The 10,046-nt window shown below is 39.6% G+C and overlaps 1 protein-coding gene across 4 annotated transcripts; it reads right to left on the bottom strand.

Moving 5' to 3' along the window:
• Positions 1-530: 530 nt before the first annotated feature.
• On the bottom strand, positions 531-8,203 carry ddx23 (DEAD (Asp-Glu-Ala-Asp) box polypeptide 23). Of its 4 annotated transcripts, XM_015055180.1 has the most exons (18): positions 8,037-8,187; positions 7,347-7,449; positions 7,079-7,233; positions 6,881-6,997; positions 5,905-5,998; positions 5,563-5,628; positions 5,340-5,478; positions 5,117-5,250; positions 4,436-4,548; positions 4,207-4,350; positions 3,913-4,138; positions 3,687-3,832; positions 3,421-3,598; positions 2,955-3,197; positions 2,730-2,881; positions 2,542-2,650; positions 1,936-2,110; positions 531-1,127 (listed from the first exon to the last, which is right to left on the bottom strand). In XM_015055180.1, the coding sequence occupies exons 2-18, from the start codon at positions 7,371-7,373 to the stop codon at positions 904-906; spliced, it is 2,442 nt and encodes an 813-aa protein (XP_014910666.1). In that variant the 5' UTR covers positions 7,374-7,449; positions 8,037-8,187; the 3' UTR covers positions 531-903. The 4 variants fall into 4 exon arrangements, with proteins under 4 accessions (XP_014910666.1, XP_014910659.1, XP_014910674.1 ...); XM_015055173.1 differs by lacking the exon at positions 7,347-7,449 and having other exon boundaries at positions 8,096-8,203; XM_015055188.1 differs by lacking the exon at positions 7,347-7,449 and having other exon boundaries at positions 8,013-8,187.
• Positions 8,204-10,046: the final 1,843 nt, after the last annotated feature.

Genomic DNA, 10,046 nt, shown 5'->3' with positions numbered 1-10,046 from the left:
TACACATAATTACATTGAATTTTGACAACAGAATGCCACTAAAAGTTCCACTAATATGTTTTATAATCTATTTTTTTTAAATCATTAGGCTGGAAACTACACTTTTTTGTTTACATTGACACATAACTATTGACTGTTTTGTTTTAAACATACTTCCAAACTGGTGGTGTGATCTCTGCGGTTTCATCCACAACATTTAAACCGTTGTTTTCTATTTTCAAGCAGTTATGAAGCAGTATTGGTGATGGAACTTTGAACTGCTGCTGACCAAGTTTCTCAACAGGTCGTTGCTAGGTAACCAAAGAGTTGCTAGGTAACCTAGGAGAGAGAGTCGGTTGAAGCCAGCAGCCTTGAAGCTTTTTAGTTGGTTGTGAGAGGTTGGGCAGCTGAAGCATTTCATCTGCCTACATCCCCCAGAATGCTGTGCGGTTTGAATCGGAGTTCAGTGAAATTATTGAATATTCTGTCAGACGTAGTCAGGTCATACAAATGTTTAAAACATGGATTTAAACAGAGGGGACACATCCAAATCATAAGAAATGAACATTTAATCTGGTATTGGTCTCTTACATGTTTAGATCTGGAGAGGATCCAGATCAAAATAACAAATATTCACTAAACAGCACCTACTACTCAGCATCCTCAACACTGTCTGCTATTAATCACATTTTCTTTACTTGTACAGCGTTTCTGGGTCCACATTACTGATGTTATAAACAAATTTAGCAAGTAAAATTCATCAACCCGTTCACCTTTTGGTACCAAGTAATCTTTTCTTCCACAAACGGGCTAGAAGAAATAAAACACCAAAACGGAGGTAAAAGAGGGGAAGATGAATATACATGATAAGGAGGCATAAACTTGAAAGTCCTGTGTTCGGTACATAAAACTGAAACCAATAAATCAGGCGAAGATGGTCTCCTCGCGCCTCTTCTTGGTCAGGATCGTCCCAGGTTTGTGTTGGGCGTCTGGGTGGTTAGTGAGCTCCGGAGGGCAGGTGGACACCGGGCTCTCCAGGATGGCCTGCTTCAGGTCGTAGAACACCGCAGAGTCCTCCTTGGTCAGGAACGTCATGGCCACACCACTCTTACCAGCACGACCAGTACGACCGATACGATGGATGTAGTCTGTGGGAGAAGAAGTGAGACTCGGTTATGTTTCCGTTACTTGAGTAACCCAAAAAATGTTACTCAAGTAAGAACAGCACTACTTCAACGTATAACACACACACATAGTCTCTAGAGCTATGCATTTTAAATGTTGAATACTCAAGGTTTCCCCCAGAAAACTTGCTAAGCCTGGTGGTTGGGCGCTCATCTGTCCAGCGGCCCGTCGTGTTTTTCAGTTAAAAAATGTTTCAAATTGACAGGAAGTTTTAAAACATCACTTGATAATTATGTGTTATTGGAAGACTGGAAGATTAACACTAACTATAAAGTCTTAAAAAATGCAAACATTTTAAAACGACTCAAACAAAAGCAGAAGTAAAGCCTGGTGACCCGCCAGGCTTACGATACACTGGGGGAAAGGCTGATACATATTTAGCAATATACCGAGCGATACGTGTGTGTCCTTAAGACTAACACTGCTCACTCTTCTTTACTGCTGTATGTTTATTTTGTTTATTACTGTAATTTTTATTGTGTAATATGCTGGGACAAACAAAATATCCCTCTTCCCCTGTTTGGGGATCAATAAAATATTATTATTTATTATTGTATTTTTACTCAAGTAAGAGAAAAAAAGTGTTTGGTAAAAAAAAAATCTACTCAAGTCTTGAGTAACTCCTCAAGTTATCAGCATTTGGTATTTAAAAACTACATAATCAGATGGACCGAATTATAAAGTTAAGTGGAAATTTTGGTATTTTTAAAACCAAATAGTTACTGCCTAACTGTGGTGTCAGATGTCTTGTTTTGGAAACGGCCTCCTCACCTTCAATGTTCTTTGCCATGTCGTAGTTGATGACCATGGAGACGTCCTGGATGTCAATTCCTCGACCAGCAACGTCGGTGGCCACCAGGATGTCTTTGGCTCCAGCCTTGAGGTTGGAAAGTGCAAACTCTCTCTGCTCCTGGCCTTTGCCGCCGTGCAGCGTGCAAGCATTGTACTGAAGAGAGAAACGGAGGAACGTTGACGTGCTATTATACCATCCAGTCAGGGTTCCTGTTTATTTTGTTGCTCACATTAGAGACTCAGATTTATTCAGTTTTCTTTCTGTCTTACACATTATAAAGTGTAAATGTCCCCCTGATTTTTATTTTATTGACAAGGGTTAACATAAAGAGTCAACAAAAACAGACCCTGTTAGGAAATGGAGAAAAAGTCTGACAGAATGAGACAGAAAACAAACAAAAAGATGAAGGAGAAAGAAGGAAAAGATGATGTACAAACAAAGGGATGGAAAAATTTACAACAGACGAATAAATCAATGAAAGAGACTAGAACGATGGATAAATGGATAGAAGGAAGGAAGGAAGGAAGGAAGGAAGGACTTCTTCTACTGTCAGAAAACCGCCCGCCTGCTCCACAGTGACTCACCCCCATCTTCTCCAGGGACTTGGCCAGCACATCGCAGCCCTTCTTCTGGTTGACGAAGATGATGATGGGCGGCTCGAAGCCGTGCGACAGGACCTCCAGCAGCTTCTTCCTGCACAGGACAAAGAAGGAAACGCTCAGCGTGCTGCGGTTTCTGTGATCCTCGGAGGTCGTGTTGGTTTGCCTCTCACCTCTTCTCTCCCTCCGACATGAGCAGGACCTTCTGCTCCACTCTCTCGTGGGGTTTTCCTGCAGATCCGATGTACACCACCGCGGGGCGCCTCAGGTAGCTCCTCGCCAGCCTCTCCACAGCGGGAGGCATGGTGGCGGTGAACATGACGGTCTGCAAGACGCAATCATAGAGTTCAGAGAACGCCTGGCGCCGCCGGCGGCGTGGAGCAGAAAGATTCCCATACTTGTCTGTATTTATGTTTCCCCGACTCGAAGTTCATCATCATCTTCTCCGGGTCCTCGGCTTCGTCGGTGTCCGGTTTCTGATTGGTCACCGGGATGTACTCCAGAATCTTCTGGACGTCCGGTTCGAAGCCCATGTCAATCATACGGTCGGCTTCGTCCAGTACGACGTAGGTGCAGCGGCCGAGCACCAGGTAGCGGTTCTCCAACACGTCTATGAGACGACCGGGCGTTGCTATGACGATCTGTTAGAAGAGGAAAAACTCAGACATTTAAGAACCGAAAAGTTTCAGCTTCCTGGTGAAAGAGAAGGCAGGATTGCTTACAATGTCACAGAAAATTACAAAAGTAAGTCTGCGTATTAAGCAGCTTTTAATCAAACAAGATATTTCGTCTTCAGTTTATTTCATTCAGTTCTGACTTTAAAGATTGAATGTTTTAGGGGTTTTGTCAGTATTAATGTTTCACCTCGCAGCCCATCCTGAGTCGGAAGCCCTGGTCTTCTCTGGAGATTCCTCCGATCACCGCCACCGTTCGGATGCCAAGCGGTTTACCAAACTTGATGGTTTCTTCTTCGATCTGCTGAGCCAGCTCACGAGTCGGAGCCAAAATCACAGCGTAAGGCCCCTGATCGGAGTCTTCGATCCTGCCGCACAGAACAGATCACTGTAACCGGCAGGACGGAGGGGGATTGAAGGGTTTACTGAGGAATAATGAAGGATTATTTCTGCTACCTGTCGATCTTCGGCAGAGTGGTAATCCAGACCAGCAGAGGAATGAGGAAAGCAGCTGTTTTACCGCTACCCGTCTCAGCCACGCCGATGATGTCACGGTTCTGCAAGCCAATAGGAATGGCTTGCCTCTGAATAGGTGTTGGGTCCTGAAGTTTACAGAAGACACCAGTCAGCGTTACAGAAACCAGTGTTACACATCAGGGCAGGGTTGAGGACTTGAACAAACCTTATAGCCGCATTTGTCGATGACTTCCAGGATGTGAGCGGGCAGCGAATACTCCTTCCAGTTCCTGATGGGGTTGGGGATCTTCCCTCCCTTGGTGGTGATGCTGTAATCCTCCCTGAAGATTCGCCAGTCTCTGTCCGTCATCTCGTCCAGCTTCTTCTGGGACCAGTGCCGGTCGTCCCAGCGTTGCTTGGCTTCCTTCTTTCGCACCTTCTTCAGTCGTGTCCTGTTGGGAAAACGATGTGAGATTCCTTCAACCAGACAGTTTACACCATTTCATATCATTATACTCACTCTTCCTGCTCCTTCTCTTCCAGCGTACGCCTCTTCTCCATCAGGTCGCCGTAGAAACGTGACTGCTCTCTTTTCTGCTGCTTCAAGTCGATGCCAGCGATGAACCCGCGCCCATAAAGCTGCACCTGATGCTTCTCTTTGTAGCTGCAGGGAGAAATTAAAATCTAACATTTAAACCTGGAAAGAAACATTCACTAACCCACTCAAGATAACTTTACAATCCGCTCACATCGGGTTGTAGTCGACTGAAGTGTCTTCAGAAGCATCCCACTCAAATACGAACTTCCTGTCGTTCAGGTGGCGAGTTCTCCGGCGTTTTTTGATTCCACCCAGATATCGTTCCTGTAATTAGGTTAAACTATTACCATGTCTCATCAGTTTAGTTTCACATTCATGTTTACTGTAAAAATATGGAACCACAGCAAAAAAAAAAACAACACATTTTAGACCCAGAAAACCTAAAAACCTCTAGGTTTTAGTATTTTCTTTGAAAGCAGATAAGTACTTTTATAAGTACTATTTTGGGCTTTATCTCTCCAAGTAGGAAAGGCGTAAAAGTCATACTGATCTAAATAAGAGAATGACTCCCTTTTGATGGAAACTAGATCTGCACAATATATTCAAATCACCATCGCAGTGTCAGTATGCGCAATATTCACGCTGCTAAGGACTGTTTGGAGTGCAATAACTGTTGAGTTCCTCATGTGTTTTTTTGCAATATTTAGTCAGTAGGACAGGAACGCATGTAATTAATTTTTAATCAAAATAATGAAAAACCTAAACTAGGATGATTTTGTTGTTAAAGGCCTAAATATGGTTCAACACTCACCTTGAGTGTCATGTTAAATAATTTAATAGTAAAAATAATTTAAATGCGGCCCTCTCTTGAGCCTGGTCTCTTGAAACTAACCTTGATGGCATGGAGCTCTTTGCTTTTGTCTTTCTCCTCTCTGAGTTTTTGTCTCCCATCATCTTCATCATTCCCATTGTTCTCTCGCTCCATTCGCTCTCTGCGCTCCCTTCTCTCCCTTTCTTGGGGATCCTCTGTGAGAAACAGATCTCAAATCTCACAAACATGTTTCCAGAGCTTAGCACAAGAACGTAACATTTTCAAGCTAAAATGTGAAACAAACCAAGCATTTTTCTCCCAATGTCCTGGAACATTCGTCTTTTCTTTCTTTCCTCGTCTATCAGCTTTTTCCTTTCCTCCACCTGCTGCTCTCTGCGCTTTATAGCCTCAGCTTCTCGCTCTGCTCGAGACAGAAACTTTGGCTAAAAACAAAGCAGATAAAGTTAAAGTACAATATTAAAAATAAAATCTGTGAAAGAAAATAAATATGCAGTGAAAATTCTCACTTTTGCCTCGGCTTCCTCCTCTGCTTTTTTCTTGGCCAGAAGCTCCTCCAAAGAGAGGGGCTGAACCTGAGACACACAACATCATGTAAATCATAAAACTTTTAAAGAAAAGAGCACTCGGTCCATAGATGCTGCACGAATAACAACATTTCTACTTCAAAATATGATGGAAAATGTTTTTTCTTTGCCAAGTTTTAAATTCCTTACAGCAATTCAGCTTGACAGTTTTATTCAATTCTTGCAAACAGAAGCATGATTTACAGCAGTGATCAGAAATGAGATAAGATCTGCAAAGCAAATAAACTAAATGAAAACACGAGTCCTGTGTTTTCATTTCATTACCTTCTCCTTCTTCTTTTTGTCATCTTCTTCTTCCTCTGTTTTTATATCCTTCTCCTTCTTTAACTTGCTGTCCCTTGACTTTGGTGACAGGCTTCTAAGAAAACAGCCACATGACAGTTAGATATTTTACACAAAACTTTCATATCCTCATCATCTCCTAAACATCATGGAAGCTGGAAGATTTGTTAAGTCGGGAAGATCAAAAACAGCCAAATTTCACTTTGACCCCGATCTCTTAAACTCATTTTGCCTTTTATGCCAATGCAACATATCTAAATTACCTGTAAACACCTCAACAAACAGTGTATACTTTGATGCACTTAATTTATCTTTAATCATAAATAAATGTTTGGAACATATGATTTGATATATAAATGTGGATAATCTTATAATTCTTCATTTTGTGTTGGATTGACAAACAGTGTCTCTATCAGGAAAGCTACAAAATATTTTAAGGTTGGTGTTTGCAATTGTATGTGCTGAAAAAAAACAAAGTTTACAAACATTAGTTTGTGCAATAATAGTATTTCAGGATCTAGCTTAGAGCCAGCCAAATATGAAATCAGACACTGGTCGATGCATTTCTTAAATCTTAATATTAGCAACACTAAGATTTGGAAATAACAGTAAAATAAAAATAAAAGCAGAATTTCAGAGGAAGATTTTAGGTGTTTTTTCATGAAAAGAAACAACAAGTCACGAAGGTTAGGTGGAGATTGGGTGTGTAAATCTTTAGAAATGATAAATTTTAAGTGAATTTGAGACATTTCCCTTGAATGTATAATCATATTTTAAAGAAATTCCTTTAAAAATATATTTTGTGTGTTATGGTCATGCAAAGAAAACCCATTTACAACACATATTTTTGTCAGGATTGGCAGTTTTTTTAGTTATATTTGGTTTCTCGAATTTTTTTGCAAAAGTGTTCATATTTTTACAGTAGGATCATGATGTCTCACATTTGTGTTTTTCATACCTTGATCTCTTGCGATCTTTATCGCGCCGATGGCTGTCTCTGTCTTTGCGGCTCCTGTCTCTGTCTTTGTCTCTGTCCCGATCCTTGTCTCTGTCCTTATCTTTCATGCGACGATCCCTTTTTATTGTAACACAAATTAGAAAGAAGCAAACAATCCATGGTATATGTACATAACAATTTAAGTTTTGTTTGTGTCACCTGTCTGGAGATTTGGAGCGGTTTCGTTCACGGGAACGATGCCGTTTACGTGAAGGTGATCCTCTGCGATCCCGATCACGTGAACGGCTGCGTTTCCTCTCCCGGTCTTTGTTCCCTGATGATTCGGCATCCTTCCTATCTGTGTCAGCAGCCATCTGCAAGTTAAAAAAGGCGCAAGTACATGAGTGAAGTTTTTCCAAAGCATTTTAGCCTTGAAATACAAGAATAAACATCCAGGACCAAATTTAGAAAATATAACTTTAAGTACCTTTTCTTTATTGTTCTTTATTTCCATTCCTTACTTATGAACAAAAACGTATCCTTGCAGTGTGGACTAAAGTAGTTTGAATAGTATTTAGTAAAAATACCATCTGGGAAAATAAAGGCAAAAACGTGGTCATCTAAAATAGCTAAACAGATGTTTATTCTGGATTTCTACATTTATAGACACATTTCCGAATTTCTCTGTCAGTTTTTGACCTACATTTTATATAATAAAATTTCGTCAAAAAAGGCTGTGTCCCTTGTAACAAGTGGACGTGTCATAATTTAAAATAAATCTTTAAGCAAGATGATAACGGGTAAAATACATAAAGTAATTACAAAAGTACTACAAAACAGCGCAACCATACTCAACAATAATAGCATAACGTCTCCTGTATGATACAGACAGAAGGTAAGGTAAGGTCATTTTATTTATATAGCACATTTTCAGAAGACATTTTCTGTAATCTCGTTTGGTATTAAGGCATGTCTTTCAACAAACACGAAACTACAGTGTAAAAAAAGCAGTATTATAAGGATGCTGTCAAAATTTAAATAAACGAGAACAAACGAGTAATTTTACTTCTGTAGTGAAAACGTCAGAAGTTGGCTAGCTAAAGGCTAAACGAAGATTATATTTTTCTCCCCCCCCAAAAAAAAACTACTCAACTGCGCAAAACTGAGACTACTTTACCTCCAGCTGTGAGCAGAGAGAAAAAAACACCAGGAGAGATTAACTATAACTAAACTCACACTCTCCTTTTTTAGCTTGTCAACAAAACACCAGCGATCTATCGACGATTCAAGGAGACGCCATAATGCTCTGCACGAGCAGAACGAGCAAAGGTTTCTGGGATGTGAAGTCCAGGGTGCTGTTGTTAGAGTGAGACAATCTCTTGTGGAAACTACATTGTCCATCACGAAGCAAAAACTCTGTAAGGACCCCAGTTGTTTAGCACACGGACGCCTAAGTGCCTTCTTTAAAAGACTTGTGGTGCGTTATCATGTTTGGTTATCATATACTTAAAAGTCGCATTGTTCGATTTTTTGAGATGTCAAAAATCGATTACTGCATATTGATATAAAAGGGTTGATTTTATAACTGTAAAATTCTTATTGAAAAATAGCACATCTGCTTCCAAACTGAGTGTTGCTATAATAACAGTGGCACTAAAAGGTACATTCAACTAATTTTGAATAGCTGTTTTTGACAGTGAAAAGAGATCACTTTAGTCATATTAACAGCTTTCAATGAGAGAAAAACTGAATATGATCTCCAAATCAATATAAGAAAGTACAACTACTGCGATGTACAATGTTTTTAATTACATTAATATGAAAATATATCCAACCACTAAGTTTAATACCTTTTTGATGTTTAAACTGTACAATGGCACAAAAGAATGTTTTAGAGGTGAATGTGAAACCCTTTAAAAACCTGTTATTATTATTATTATTATTATTATTATTATTATTATTATTATTATTATTATTATTATTTCAGTTTAATTTGTCTTTCTAATCATTTGTAAATTAAACACATCATGTGTTAAGCTGAATTTATCTGTTTGGCCACCAGGTGGCGACAATAAATTACAATATAGGACCTTTCTTGTCTTCCTTTCCTCATCCCTTTCTTTCCTTCTTGCTTTCGTTTTCTTTCTTTCAACAAATGACAATTTCAAAATTTCTCACGATTTTCACGTACTTATTCAAGAGGTTGATAATGGCGTTATTTCTGGATGGACAGAAAAAAGTGTTCAATAATTTTTACTTTAATTAATTGACGGGAAAACTAAATTGTGACATTTAACAAGTACCATACCATACCAACTTTATTTATAAAGCACTTTAAAACAACCACAGCTGATACAAAGTGCTGTACATTAAAACACAATAAAAAAAACAAAAACAAAAAAACCCAACTCTTACAGTTTAAAAACAAACATACAATTTAAAACTAGATCCCGCTGGAGTTGAAAGCCAAGTAAAATAGGTGGGTTTTAAGACGAGCTTTAAAAGTGGACAGTGAAGGGGCCTCTCTGGCCTGCAAAGGCAAGTCGTTCCATAACTTAGGACCCATGACAGAGAAAGCCCGGTCCCCTCTGAGCTTCCTTCTGGATCTCGGTACCTCCAAGAGCAGCTGATCTGCGGACCTGAGAGACCGATAGGGTATGTAGGGGTACGTCAAAGATTCAGAATGAAAAATAATTTTCTGCCAACATTGCCTGGATTCCCAGAGTCTGGCAAAAAGAAACACAACACAATACTATATTGTAATGCAGACCAGCAGCCATGATGATGAAATATCCCTGTCTGCTCTGTACACACAAGCACCATCCTTTGCAGCAGATTAAAATTCAAGAACTGCTGTCTTCCCAGGAATCCATTTTTTTTCTTCTTCTTGTAATTTAAAGCAGTCTTTTCTCTCTCTCCCTCTCTCTCTCTCTTCCCCTCTCTCTCTCTTTCTCTCTCTCTGTGTGTGTATGTGTACAAGCTACTGCATGTAGATAAAAGACATGTTAGATGCTGCTGTGTTTGAGTCAGGATTGGCTCGATCACTTATTCATATTCTGGACCTTCCTTTCCTTCCATCCTCAGATCAAAGGAGATTCATGGAGCCCTTCTGAAGGTGAACAGTTTCAGTGGAGACGATCAAAACTAATGGTGAAAAAAACAATTGTTAAACGTACATAAAAAATGA

Source organism: Poecilia latipinna, unplaced genomic scaffold (assembly GCF_001443285.1).
Source record: "Poecilia latipinna isolate Pla-1442-1.1 unplaced genomic scaffold, P_latipinna-1.0 Scaffold57, whole genome shotgun sequence".
Classification (NCBI taxonomy): domain Eukaryota; kingdom Metazoa; phylum Chordata; class Actinopteri; order Cyprinodontiformes; family Poeciliidae; genus Poecilia; species Poecilia latipinna.
Note: the sequence above shows the minus strand (reverse complement) of the source record. Positions and strands in the feature narration are given on the sequence as shown.

What these genes read in the sequence shown, in the direction of transcription:
- ddx23 (XM_015055180.1), bottom strand. Translation starts at nt 7,373, where the DNA reads ATGGAAATAAAGAACAATAAAGAAAAG. An exon ending in CGCTCCAAATCTCCAGACAG is followed by an intron (nt 6,998 to 7,078) that starts GTGACACAAACA and finishes TACAATAAAAAG; the next exon opens with GGATCGTCGCATGAAAGATA. An exon ending in CATGGCAAAGAACATTGAAG is followed by an intron (nt 1,128 to 1,935) that starts GTGAGGAGGCCG and finishes CTTCTCCCACAG; the next exon opens with ACTACATCCATCGTATCGGT.